At 42.8% G+C, this 14907-nt stretch overlaps 1 protein-coding gene across 4 annotated transcripts in view; it reads right to left on the reverse strand.

Moving 5' to 3' along the window:
• Positions 1–287: 287 nt before the first annotated feature.
• The window catches only part of LOC122921234 (ADAMTS-like protein 4), a 116438-nt gene continuing 101818 nt past the window's right edge, over positions 288–14907 (reverse strand). For 2 of the 4 annotated variants that reach the window (XM_044271201.1, XM_044271202.1), the window contains exons 10-17: positions 14036–14278; positions 13108–13237; positions 10063–10267; positions 9704–9877; positions 8716–8889; positions 8452–8631; positions 8223–8367; positions 288–4834 (exon numbers count right to left, since the gene is read on the reverse strand). In XM_044271201.1, the coding sequence (XP_044127136.1) occupies positions 4698–4834; positions 8223–8367; positions 8452–8631; positions 8716–8889; positions 9704–9877; positions 10063–10267; positions 13108–13237; positions 14036–14278 (1388 nt within the window). In that variant the 3' untranslated portion in view covers positions 288–4697. Of the gene's footprint in view, positions 4835–8152; positions 8368–8451; positions 8632–8715; positions 8890–9703; positions 9878–10062; positions 10268–13107; positions 13238–14035; positions 14279–14907 lie in introns of all 4 variants that reach the window. The other 2 variants (XR_006387012.1, XM_044271203.1) reach the window with 2 other exon arrangements.

A 14907-nucleotide genomic window follows, 5' to 3' on the forward strand; every position in this document is an offset into this window, starting at 1 on the left:
GTAGCTCTACAAGAAAACCACACTTAGACATGTAGATGGAGTTACCCTTTAAGACCATTATTGGGGAGATTTATAAAGCAAACAGAAAAATGGTCTTTGTTGCCCATAGCAACCAGTCACAGCTTAGCTTTCCATGTCATTTTCTGGTCTATTTGAAAGTGAAAACTGAGCTGTGATTAGTTGCTATGGGCAAGCAGGGTATTTTTACTTTTAGTTAACTTTTAGGCAGTTCAAGAAATATATATTACACATATACATTACAGAATAGACAGAAGGTGAGAATAAAACCAAATTTTCCAAAAAATTTAATATTTTTTTTTTTACAATCTCTTTCCATAAGAACAAAAAACATAAAATCTTCTTTCTTAAAAAATAAATTAAAAAATTTACAAGAGAACAATGGACACAGTCTATAATGATGTAACAGCTGAAAGACGGATCTCAGAATCGAGAAGAAATATGTTTTTGTAAGGCTTTCAGTAAAATGAAGTATACGTTGAGGGCTGAAAATTGCCTAAAAGAAATATGAAATGACCTTAAAGGGGATGTCCAACCCTTTATGAGTATAGCCTAAGGGGGTGGAGCATGACACAAATATTGAAAGAGAACTGTTACCATGCTCCGCCCCCTGCAAGACATGCAATGTATCACTGTATTTTGACTGTAGCTTTCCTTTAAGCGACCTGGTAAAATAGGAACCAGTTTCCATGGTTCTCTGACGGTCTACTTTATTACAATACTGATATGTGAGTCCAGGTTTGGGTGCGTATAGTCAAGTTTTATAACATGTCATATATGACCTCCCAGTGAAATTCGCCAGAATGGAAAGCCCCCTCCATAAGTGATTCCTGCTCTGGAGGATTAAATGCAACAGCGTACATGAGTATATGCCCATTCATTCATTTGTATAAGCGCCATGTAATACTACATTTCCCCAGCAGTGGCCGCTGTTGGCTGCTAAATAGTAGCGGGACATGTGAAGAACAGCACTATATTAGGGAGCTTCTATTGAAGCAATTCTCTACTGTATGCCCTACAGTTGTGCAGAATATACAATATCAGAACGAATGGTAAAAGGGATCTTCACTGTTAAAGAGGTGGTCCGGGACTGTCCGCTGATCTATCCTTACTTTCAATGTATGTCTGGCGGTCTGCTGCCACACAGGCCCACCAGTGGTCAGAACAAATGGGCTATGGTGGTGCCTGGGTACTACAGGTCAGCCATGCTCTTATGTACAGTTCTGTGCCATGACAAAGCTGAATGTCCCCGACACTCCCTTTAAGGGTTTAAAGTGCCCGCATTGGACACAGAGGAATAAGTGCCCCTGTTCTTGAGACAGGAGCAGGTCCCAGAGGTGGAACCATAATGGCATCTCCTATTAATATGCCCCTCTAAGGCAGTGGTTTTCAACCACTGTTGCAAAACTACAATTTGGGAGTAGTAGTTTAGCCACCAGTCGCCGATCATCGGCCTAAAAAAATAAAATAATAAAGCTGCAATTCCATAATAGCCCATGACTAAGAGAGATGCTACTGGGGGTAAAAAAAAGCATAACTACTTTTATAACCTCAGATGCCCCTTTAAGAAGAGTTGTAGCATTTTTTCAGGTATGATCCTGGTGCGGCACGGCCTACACATGTGAACAGATCCTAAAGAAATCAGAAGAACTAGTGCACATAGGATGTTGGTGTCCACCTCAGTAACCAATCAGATTCTAAATAAAGGCTGGAAAGTAGTTAAGGCACATATACGATTGTCCTTTCCAACCAAAGTCACAGTTTGGCGACAACTTGTGACCCAATTCCCCCCCACACTCAAGATGTACCCAATAAACTAATGCAACCAGTTTTTCCTATTGTATTCGATGCTTAAAACAAATGCTGACTTGCTATATACTGATTTTTAGATTTTACTACCCTTTTTTACTATACTTTATCCCAAGACCTCCCCATGTGAACCAGCACTTGCCATGAAAACTCTGCTGTGGAAGTAGAGGGGTTAACTATCCTATATTATCGCCTGTCCAGGGGTCTTGAAGGAGTAGGATAAGCCATGGGTCACAAGAGGCTACATAATACTCTGGACATATATATGTAGGTCCTGAGACAGCTTATTGAAAATCAGACCTATCAGATGCACATCAGGGAAGCGGCCATTTTGTTGGTGGGACTAATTTGTAGCTGAGTGGGTTCCTGCCAATCAAGAACATCAATTCCCAAACTGAAAGATCAAGGAATATTTGTGAGGTTATGATTGAATTTTCAAGAGCACCAAGAGAAAATAAAGCTGCACTGTGATTGGTTTCTATGGGTAACAGTTTCATAAACTGCTCCATTATGTGCAGATCTAATGCATTTCTATGTAGAAAAATTTAAAGGGGTTGTCCATGGCCGTTCTTACATGGTTACCTTCCAACAAATCTATAAAATGAAAGCCACCATTCTGTATAACTGACAAGTGATTGTCTTAACATTCACAGTAATGATCTGGGATTTTACAGTAATTTGGAGAGGAAGAGCACCATCAAAAACTCCCTGATCATATAATGTGCACCTCTTGCATACACATGGTGGAGGCAGCCATCTTGTTGCATGATACGCCTCTCAATTAAACCCAGCACAACAAGTTATCAGGAGCCTGAACAAAGGTCTTCGATCCATAAACTTCATTCAGGACTTAGAGTGTGGGGTATAGACAACACAAAATGGCTGCCTCTTCTGCGAATACAACACAAAATGTCTGCCTCTTCTGCGAATACAACACAAAATGGCTGCCTCTTCTGCGAATACAACACAAAATGGCTGCCTCTTCTGTGCAGAGAAGAGAGGTGCACTCCGAAATGGAGGTCAGTCTCATCTTTTTGAGTAATATGAATCACTGGACTTAGCAATGTATACTCAGTAACCAGGACGATGGAGGTTGAACTGGAAACAAGACATTTTGCCAACAGTTGGGCTGAAGCTCCTTAGACAACAAGCTCAACTGTGAGACTGCTATAGGTTTAGCCCTTTGATTTAACAACCTGCCTTGTTTGGCATCTGTCTCAATACTTTCTCCAACTTTGCCAATACAGGCATCAAACAATTGTATGTTACCAGAAACTAACAGTTACACAAAACTGTGGTGGCCAGTCACCAAAATCTTCCCTTAAAGGTCCCAGGATTAGAAAACCATGGCTGTTTTTTTCTATAAACAGTACCACAGCTGTCCACTAGCTGTGCCTGGTATTGCAGCTCAGCATCACTAGAGTGAATAGGGCTAAACTGCAATACCAATCACAACCTATGGACAGGTGGAGGTGCGGTTTATGAAAGAAAGAAGCCATGTTTTTCTAATCCTGTAAACCCCTTTAAGCTTTGGGTTAAACACAGATATTGTTAAGCTGTCTATAGGGAAAAGAACATGGCCCTAATAAGTCATGTGATAAAACCAAGTGAAAGTCTCATGATCTTTAAGGCATTCTCCACTTTTATGATGAAATTGTATCTGCCCAGAGTAACCTAAACACTGCATATATTTACCTTTTATACAGGTTTTTCATGTCAGCACTTTCCTTCCCCTGTTCTCATCATCAGTTCATCCTGGCAGGATGTTTACATGCAGAACTTCCTGTTTTCTAAACAAACCCAGCATGCCTTGCTCTAATGTTTCGCAGGGTTTGCTCTGCCTAGCAAACAGGCGTAGAAGGTGTGACTACCGCAGAGAGAACAGGGTGGCAAGGGGAGCAAATCCCCAAGAAACATTAGAGCAAAGCAACAGGAAAACAGGAAGTTCTGCATGTAAACATCCTGCCAGGATGCAGTGATGCCGATAATAGGGGAAGGAAAGTGCTGACATGAAAAACAGCTATATGGGACAAAAATATGCAGTGTTTGGGCAGATAAAAAATATCATTATGAAACTGGATAAGTCCTTTAATTAGATGGCATCTACTTACATTCTGCTCCAGTCTTGAGAGAAAAATCTGAATGTAATCCCACTCTTAAAGGTCTCTTTCCACATATAACGTGGTCTTGGGTAACAAAGCTTGTCACCATACACAGGAAAAAAAATTGGTGGGTTGTCCTGGTTAGAAAAACATGACTGCCTTCTTTCTTCTTTCAAAAATAGTGCCACACCTGTCCACAGGTTGGGTCTGGTATTGCAGCTTATTTACTTCAATGGGGCTGACCCGGTACAACTAATGGACAGGCGTAACACTGGTTTTGAAAGACAGCAGAGGACAACCCCCTTGAAGAGAATGTTGATTACTTTGTAACCATGATCCAATAAGAGGGATTGTAAAAACTAGAGTGAGGAATAGATGCCAAGAGTTGACTACAGCCACCGACTAGGTGTCCACTGGTCTTTACATGACCTTCCCCTACTGTTGATTGATTCCTATATGGCGCCAATATTATATGGCACAATCGGTTTCCCAAAAGTCACAGTTGCAATGTAAGAGGATGGCGATATACCGGCAATCTAGCACCGTAAAAGAATCGGGAAAGCAAAATCCTCCGCCCCCTACCCATGTGAGCAAGAGGAGAACATTAAAAGCAAAAATATACAATTCTGTCTTTAGCATTTCTCCGTTGGGACGTTTGGCCTGGAAAAAGCTTCCACCCGACATAGCGCTAAAGAGGTAAATAAATACTGTCTCTTCTGCATATATAAAATATAAAATCTGGTGAGGTGGGGGATGGTGAGCTGCCCGCTATCGGCTCTCTGACGTCCTTCGTTGCAGGGAGTGGGCACAAGAGGAACAGCAAGCTTGTTTGTAATAGGCGTAGACACAGAGTCGTGCTTGCACCACCACGGCACAGTTGTGATACAAATCACGGCAGTTGTTATCTGGATCGGAAAGAAAAATTATATACTGTAATTAATGCAAAAAGTTACATAGACTATAACATGCTACATGTACATGCAATTTATGTGTGTTTTTGGTCAGTAGGTTATCTTAGGTTTTGGTATATAGGATAAAAAGTCTTTTTCATCCTGTATTTTATGAGCTGTTCATACATTTTTGTCCCCAAATTTTTTAATCTTAATAGATCGTTCCAATGGAGACATCCAATGTCTTTGTCAGTTCCCAAAGGCACATACTCTGGTGGTGAGTATCCAAAGTGGGGGACCCCTCAGTGGTATTACTATAAGATAACACTTTTGAACGAGTGGGGGATGTAGAGAAATCTCAATTCTAAAGTTTGCAAAACAGGGAGCGCTGCTCTGGAGTATAATACAGGATGTAACGTGGGATCAGTACAGGATAAGTAATGTAATGTATGTACACAGTGACTGCACCAGCAGAATAGTGAGTGCAGCTCTGGAGTATAATACAGGATGTAACTCAGGATCAGTACAGGATAAGTAATGTATGTACACAGTGACTGCACCAGCAGAATAGTGAGTGCAGCTCTGGAGTATAATACAGGATGTAACTCAGGATCAGTACAGGATAAGTAATGTATGTACATAGTGACTCCACCAGCAGAATAGTGAGTGCAGCTCTGGAGTATAATACAGGATGTAACTCAGGATCAGTACAGGATAAGTAATGTATGTGCACAGTGACTGCACCAGCAGAACAGTGAGTGCAGCTCTGGAGTATAATACAGGATGTAACTCAGGATCAGTACAGGATAAGTAATGTATGTGCACAGTGACTGCACCAGCAGAATAGTGAGTGCAGCTCTGGAGTATAATACAGGATGTAACGCAGGATCAGTACAGGATAAGTAATGTATGTGCACAGTGACTGCACCAGCAGAATAGTGAGTGCAGCTCTGGAGTATAACACAGGATGTAACTCAGGATCAGTACAGGATAAGTAATGTATGTACACAGTGACTGCACCAGCAGAATAGTGAGTGCAGCTCTGGAATATAATACAGGATGTAACTCAGGATCAGTACAGGATAAGTAATGTATGTACACAGTGACTACACAAGCAGAATAGTGAGTACAGCTCTGGAGTATAATACAGGATGTAACTCAGGATCAGTACAGGATAAGTAATGTATGTACACAGTGACTCCACCAGCAGAATAGTGAGTGCAGCTCTGGAGTATAACACAGGATGTAACTCAGGATCAGTACAGGATAAGTAATATATGTACACAGTGACTACACAAGCAGAATAGTGAGTGCAGCTCTGGAGTATAATACAGGATGTAACTCAGGATCAGTACAGGATAAGTAATGTATGTGCACAGTGACTGCACCAGCAGAATAGGGAGTGCAGCTCTGGAGTATAATACAGGATGTAACTCGGGATCAGTACAGGATAATTAATGTATGTACACAGTGACTGCACCAGCAGAATAGTGAGTGCAGCTCTGGAATATAATACAGGATGTAACTCAGGATCAGTACAGGATAAGTAATGTATGTACACAGTGACTACACAAGCAGAATAGTGAGTACAGCTCTGGAGTATAATACAGGATGTAACTCAGGATCAGTACAGGATAAGTAATGTATGTACACAGTGACTGCACCAGCAGAATAGTGAGTGCAGCTCTGGAGTATAATACAGGATGTAACTCAGGATCAGTGCAGGATAAGTAATGTATGTACACAGTGACTGCACCAGCAGAATAGTGAGTGCAGCTCTGGGGTATAATACAGGATGTAACGCAGGATCAGTACAGGATAAGTAATGTATGTACACAGTGACTGCACCAGCAGAATAGTGAGTGCAGCTCTGGAGTATAACACAGGATGTAACTCAGGATCAGTACAGGATAAGTAATGTATGTACACAGTGACTGCACCAGCAGAATAGTGAGTGCAGCTCTGGAATATAATACAGGATGTAACTCAGGATCAGTACAGGATAAGTAATGTATGTACACAGTGACTACACAAGCAGAATAGTGAGTACAGCTCTGGAGTATAATACAGGATGTAACTCAGGATCAGTACAGGATAAGTAATATATGTACACAGTGACTACACAAGCAGAATAGTGAGTGCAGCTCTGGAGTATAATACAGGATGTAACTCAGGATCAGTACAGGATAAGTAATGTATGTACACAGTGACTGCACCAGCAGAATAGTGAGTACAGCTCTGGAGTATAATACAGGATGTAACTCAGGATCAGTACAGGATAAGTAATGTATGTACACAGTGACTGCACCAGCAGAATAGTGAGTGCAGCTCTGGAGTATAATACAGGATGTAACTCAGGATCAGTGCAGGATAAGTAATGTATGTACACAGTGATTCCTGAGCACCAATGGACAATTGGTAACCGACCCCGCACTTACCACATGCTTCTTAAAAGCCAGAAGGGCGATATCAATTGGAAAAGGGTAAATTACAGACACTTGTGCTAGGTTGCTGTCTTTTAAAATGATGTGGAATACATTGGTACTTGTTACTTACTACACTTATAAAAGGGTTCTCCAGTTTCTCATCAGGATATGTCATTAATATAAGACTGGGGTACAGGTGAATCCCCCGGTGGGCCCCTGAGCAAGGTGGGCCCCTAGTCTCCCACCTCCTGCACAAGTTGCACATAACACAGTAGACTTACTGCACTACATACATATATTCAATGTCCAGCACCTCAACCAGCCTGTGCTCATATAGCACCTCAACCAGCCTATGCTCATATAAAAGACTTGATAGATTATTAAAGAAACTCCCCGGTTTATTATCATAGACACAATCAGAGCTGAGATGACGTCTAGGTATAGAGGAAAGCTGCCAGTATCCTCCTTTCCCTAGGACCTACCTTCTCAAAGTTGTTGCAGAGACCCCCATATTCAATCATCTGGTAGCATCTTGCTGCTGTGTGAGCAGGTAATATTTGAATGTATCCATACGGTGGGCCCCCCGAAATAAATTTTACAGGTGGGCCCTAGGCACCCCAGTGTTGAGCTAAATGTATTGGAAACTTTTTGAACTTGAAATAAGAGTTTGCTAATCTTTTTCGAGGCCCACCCAATACGTGTGTATAATGTAGGGGTAGATGGTATGGAAGATCAGTAGCACATAGTTTAGTCCATGCAACACATCAAATAAAACCTGGACACACGTGCCACTTAGCTCTGCAACTCCAGCTAATGCCTACAGTAATTAGGATTAAGTCGAGCAGCTATAAGAATCACTCCACTACCATTGACTTGCACTGCAAAGCATTTACTGTGGTTTATTAACCTCTGAGCTGCTGGAGAGGTCTGCAATATCATGTCAGGTCAAGGCTGGATGGTTTCCTCTCTCTCCTCACCTACTACAGAGGAACAGGGCTGAGGATTACACACGCGCTTCTCATCTGGCTTGGAATCCAGGTCACACTGTTGACTGTAAGTCTTGTCGGCTGCCAGGCACCGCACCTCTCTTACCTGCACGCCTCCTTCGCAAGACTGTGAACACTAAGAGGATGGAGAAAACCAAGAATGAGGTCAACTTTCGGAAATAGATTCTAGATTATGAAGGTGTTGGTTCACGCCACTCACTGTGCTCCAGGGCGTTGTAAACCAGCGTGACCCACAGGGTCCGGCATTACAGGACTGTAGGCTTGGTGGCTTGTCAAGATGAGCACACTCAGATGGGTCGGTCACGTTAAAGTCTGAGCCCATTTTGCTAATGCAGATCACATCACGTCTCTGCGAACCTTCATCACAATCTGTGGAACACTATGGAAGAGGAGAAAGAGACTCCATCGGTCCAAACTACCTAGAGAAACATGGACTATGTCCAACTGAAGTTGGCCTATATACCTGAGACCACGGTCCAGTGTACCACTTGACTGTCCGCTCACATGGCCCACTATTGCATACTCTCATGTCAGAAGGTTTATTCCCTGGGCAGCCATCTTGCGACACATCCGTAGAAGAACTAGAGAGACAGAAGACTGAACGGCGCTGAATCCCAGGTCCACATTCTGAAGAACACTGTAAAGGAGAAGATCAACCTCATTTAAGTAAATGCTTCAATAGCCACATCTGTCCATGGAAAAGGGGTGCTATTTATGTGGGGGAAGGAGGCAGATCCTTTTTTTCTAATACTGTATAACTCCTTTGAGAACACTGGCGCATGCTCAATGTACCAATACATACATTATCTCTATCAAGCTTATATAGACCAAGCAATTCCACTTGAGTTGACATGTAAGGTCGTCCAGCCTTGAAGGTGTTGTATGGGATTACAAAAACATGGCTTCCTCAAACAGCACTACACCAGTCCTCAGGTTGTAGGTAGCATTGCACTCATCCCTAATTACCTCAATAACACTGAGCAGAGGAGACCCATGGACAGGTGTGGTGCGGTTTTAGAAAAATAAGTTCTCTATGACAACTCCTGTAAGGTACGATTGATCCAGTCATCATGAATTCCACTATGTTCTTTTTATACTTTTACATTCAATAATGGTGACAACCACTGCACCATTGATATAGTCACAGCCCCACCCAGGAGGAATCATTTTAGGCTGTTCTGTTGCAAAATCTGTAACAAGGCCCCCCCACCAACTATGTGCCTTTTATAATGCTGGTGCCCACCTCCACATTCCTAGTTATTCCTAAGAAAGTCATATATTCTTGTTTAGGGTCATAAAGTATATATCTACTGTAGATACATTTATATCTTCACAAGCAATAAACCTCAGTAGGTGGGAACCAAAGGAATATGTATTATTATCATGTATGGGTCATACAGAGGTATATTGCTTTTAGATGTGTTGACAAGACCAGGTGTTCAGAGACTTACTGAGGAGCTCCAATGATTGTGGAACCAGCTTCGAACGCAAGGTCCCATATCGCAGACCTCATCGGTCCTAGGACGGAGTCGGTTGCTGCATTCTCCCTCACCAATAACATCCCCTTGGTTACTGACACATCTGACATGACGAGTCCTTTGGCCAAGACCACACATGACTGAGCACTGTAGATACAAAAAACAGCAGTCCTTAAGAACTGGTTCATTCTAAGAAATATGCAGACCATACATAATAAACAAACTACGGTCATTCATATTTTTGTTTCACATCATCTCTAAATCTTATTATCCATTATAGATCATGGCAGTCATTCTACAATCTATAGGAGTGTTCTTCAGGCGTTCTTTACCGAGCTCCAGTTGCTTTGGATCTCCCAGTGGCTACAGATACGGAGTTGACACGTCTGGGTAACATTCGGTTTCACCAAGTGGCTGCACCTCTGTGGATGGACCATAGTGGTCCGATTGGCATACATCTGCCGACACAGGACTTGCCGATGCTGTATTCCACTGCCACATGTCCTGCTGCAGACTGACCAGTTACCAGCATCCCAGCTAAGGAGAAGTGAAGAACATGAAGTTACATTAATAGAGGCTGATAAAAAGACTCATTACATCTACCGGGGTTGTAAGAAATCAAGGGAAAGATCTTTATAACAAAGTTCTTGAATTTTTTTGTCTATAGGACTGGGATTCTCATCGTTCTCTTGATTCTACAAAGCCCTCGACATTCTGTTCCTAGATAAACACTATGGAATGAAACAGCCAAATTAGAATAAAGTTCTGTGTGTAGAACTCTGCTGGCTACCGGCGTACAATGCATTTTTCATCGTGACTCAGACAGTCCAGCGGCTTCCTAGTTCAATTGGGCCAAATCGGTGCTTCGACCAAAGCAGTTTGGCAGGAGAACCGTGGAAGAAAAACTTTGATGAGATTTATGAATATTAAAGTTGAACGAAAATGGCTGTAAAATGTTTCTTAAGAAACCGATATATATTATCTCGGTTTTAATGGTTGGAAAATTGAGATCAGACCAAGCCTCAAACCATTCCTGATCCACCAAGCCATAGCTATTTCGAATAGACCCTTTCCATGTCCCTTTGGGCTTATGCCTGCAAAACCGGATACCTGATATCAAATTCATGTATTATGTATGTCAACAATCAAGGAATCTATTTAACTCAATTTATTCTCACCTCTGTTTAGCATGACCTACATAGAAGGAGGACAAAACTAAGTGAAGGAAGTAAGGTTTGGTTCACATTTGTATCAGCTCTGTTAAGAAGTTGCAGATTCTGTCAAATCTGGTGGAAAAACGATTGACACTTTAGAGGAACCCTGGGGTCTGCTGGGTGACAGATTCATGGTTTCCAACATAAACAGAAACAATGACACAAATGTGAAGGTAGGGGCTGGAAAGAGCAGTACAAGTATACCTTTTGAAATGCTATGCTCATCATGGAGTATTGAAAATATGAAGTTTCATTCTGCTAGTTTCTGCACCTGCAAGAGTCCAGGAGGAGGAGCTTCACCATGAAGCACTCTCTGCATTAAGCTGCTTAACAACCACTTCCATCTGCTTTAATTGACAGCTACAGTAGTCGCCTGATTGAATGCTACAGCTGCCATGGGGAGGGGCTGTGAGGTAGCTCAAAGTGGACAGCACAGTGAAGCTCCACCTTGGTAACTTGCAGACTCTGGCTGAATAAAACTTCAAATTCTCCCTACTCCTGATGATAAAAACGCCATAAAAGGTATGTTTGCCCTGCTGTCCCTAGATCCTACTTGGTGCTGTCAACAGCCTGGTCAAAAGGTCTGACAGCCTCCCTTTAATTCCCATGCAGAGCCACCACAGGGAAAATGAGGTATTACATGCTGTTCTTTGAAATCAGTAGGCCTCCATGAAAGCAGGGTTCCTCCACAAAATGGATGCTCTTTGCTCTTTCTCCCTACCTACTAGATTAGGGTCCTGGATTGGGGATCCTCCTCTATTCACCTAGAATGCTCTAATATTGTACTAGAAAGGCAACCCCTTTAAGTTAACAAACAATAAGTCCAACACTCAACCAACAAAAAGATATTTGATATGAACTATGTTATAGTCTTAGATGGAAGAAATTACAGTAGATATTCTACCCATTGGGACAACTGTTTTCACTATAGTGAGAGGTCAAAACATAATGGTGGGTTCTTCCTGCGTTTGGTATCTGGTTTCGATACAATTTAGAGATCTTAATTTATACATTCCTAGAACTTCAGATGACCTTAAATGAAAATGTTTTATGTAGTCTTTAAACAACGTTTTGCTCGGTGGTTTGGATTAATTGAGTTGGGAGTGGGGTGGGTATTTAAGAAGAAGAAGAAAATCCCTTTATTGTCCCTCAGTGGGGAAATATTGGCATAACAGCAGCTATCACATTAACAACAGGAGCAAAAATAAGAGTAATTAGAAATTAAAGAGTAAAAATACAAGAAAAACATAACAGAATTTACTTTAAAAAATCACTACTGGGTTTCTGGGAACAGTGGTGCTTATAAATCCTAACCGCTGCTGGGAGGAAGGACCTACGATAACGTTCCTTCGTGCACCTAGGATGCAGCAGTCTGTGACTGAAGGAGCTCTCCAACTCCACAACAGCTTTGTGCATGGGGTGGGAGACATTGTCCAACAGTGATTTTAATTTTGCTAGAGTTCTTCTGTCACCCACCTCCTGCACTGGATCAAGGGGACAACCTAGGACAGAGCTGGCCTTCTTAAGGAGCTTATCTAATCTCTGTCTCTCAGCTGCTCCCCAGACAAACCACACCACAGAATATGGCTGATGCCACCACTGAGTCAAAGAAGGTCTTTAGGAGCGTCCCCTGCACTCCAAAGGACCTCAGTCTCCTCAACAGATAGAGTCTGCTCTGACCATTTTTAAAAAGAGCATCAGTGTTATGGCTGTATTCCAAACCCCCCGAACATCAACAAAGTGGTGTCTTTTAAAGGATACAGCTCTGGAGCAATAAAGGGCTATTCCCATCATAGAAAGTGATGAGTTATCATTAGGATATGCCACCAGTTTCTGATCAGTGGGATCCATTAAAGTAAAAAAGGCAAAGGTTTAGATCCCTACACTGCCAATGGTCGGGAGTGCACCTGTAAAAGGAAAAACCTAGAAATGGACACAGCCCTAAATCAGCTCCTTCAAAGTGGAGACCCCAACAAAAAGATCCTCACTGATCAGAAAGTGGTGGCATATTCCAAGTGCCATCAGTTTCTGTGATGGGAATAACCTCATAATGGCTATAAAATGTCCATGAGATAGGGCATGACAGAATGTTTTTGCCAGTACTGGGCTTGTATCTCGCTGACAGAGGATGTTGGATATTAGTGATCATGTTGATGGGCTTACAATGCGGGGCAGGGCTGGGTGTTACAGGCCTCCTCTTGAGGGAATGGCTTTGTCGATGAGTCACATTCCTCCTCATTAACCTCATCCAAGGAGCTTCTGGAAGCACACTGGTGTATGGGGTACCAGAACCCTGAGAAAAAGAGAAGAGTGTTACAGTGGTGCCACATGAAAACCCAAAATACTAAAAATAATTTTACAACACACATCTTCAACAGAAAGATTGTCAAAAACGAAAACGGTGTCTGTGGTAGAGCCACATGGTGACTGATTAGATCAAAGTTCTCAGGAAACTATGAGTGGGACTCTCTTCCTTTGTTGAATGAGGCAATTAGAGATAAAAACGACCATGCTACTCCCCAAAAGACTGTGCCTATACATCACCATACATTGCCTACATAATAGAGCCATCCATATTTGTGCCCTCATAATAGACTCGCAAGTAGTGGTGCTAGATGTGGAGAAGACAGTGTGACAGAGGCAGATTTAGTAAGACCAATGAAAACGGAAAAACACCAAATTTATTAAGAGAGGCCCAACTTTAAATAAATAGATTGCCTCCTGGACTGTGTTAAAGCCAGAAAATAAAATTTATGTCTCCTATGAGCAGCTGTAAATTTGCTCAGCGCTTTGTGCCATTTGCTGGCTTCCAGACCACTGATGGTCATGTCTTCTCCTGCTAAACCCTTCCCAATTCTTTGTACTTTTCAAGAGTCCTGAAGCCATGCTGATCTGTTCCTGAAAAATCTGGAATCTGGAATCTAGTGCAGGCACAGTGCATTACAATAGGAGACACTGACAGATGCCATCGAGTCACATGCTCATCCGTCAGCGGCCGACAACTAGCTAGCCCCCACTGATTTTTTATTTATTTTGAGCCATTTTTTAAATACTGATGACTCAAATGCTGTCTGAGGTGAGTACCACTCACCTTTCCCGCAGGTAACAGAACATGGCGTGTTTCCAACACGTCTCCAGAAAAACTGAGGTTGCTCTGGCCAATAGGGAACAGGAGGAGCCGCGAGAGGAGGGATTCGTACGTTGCGCTGCAAAGTGCCAGCCGGCCGCGGTGGCCTTGCCTGAGGTGGTGGGACCCGGATGCGTTCCTCCACAGGGTGATTTCGTAAGTTGGTCTGTGGGAGGGAATCACTGGATGGCATTGATCTCAGAGGTCCTATAAAGAGAGTAAAGGACATGTGAATCAATTAAGTACCAAAAAAACTAGATTTTTGTACTTACCGTAAAATCTGTTTTTCTTCCATTCATTGGGGGACCCAGGCTTGACCATGGGTATAGCTGCTGCCATTAGGAGGCAGACACTAAGCGCAAAGGTGTGAGCTCCTCCCTCCAGCTATACCCTTCCTACAGGGACTAAGCTAAATCAGTTAGTGCAAGAGCAGTAGGAGAAGCCAGACAAAAACAGGAAACCAAACTATGTACAAACCCAGAACCACGAAGGCCAGAAAAAAAACTAGAGAACGGGTGGGAGCTGTGTCCCCCAATGAACGGAAGAGAAACCGATTTTATGGTAAGTACAAAAATCTAGTTTTCTCATCCGTGTCATTGGGGGACACAGGCTTGACCATGGGACGTTGCAGAACAGTCCCAAGGGTGGGCCTAAACAAACCCCTCCCCGGCCAATTAGAGAACCGCCGTCTGCAAAACTCTACGCCCCAGCTGAAGGAGTGGGAGCGGGGAGAACTCATCCTGGGGGCAGGCCCGACTCTGCTGCTGGCCTCCGCCACCGCCCACCGCTTGCAGTAAAACGACTCGAGGTAGCACTAAAGACCTGGCCGAACAGAG

The sequence above is a fragment of the Bufo gargarizans genome, chromosome 11, assembly GCF_014858855.1.
Source record: "Bufo gargarizans isolate SCDJY-AF-19 chromosome 11, ASM1485885v1, whole genome shotgun sequence".
Lineage (NCBI taxonomy): Eukaryota > Metazoa > Chordata > Amphibia > Anura > Bufonidae > Bufo > Bufo gargarizans.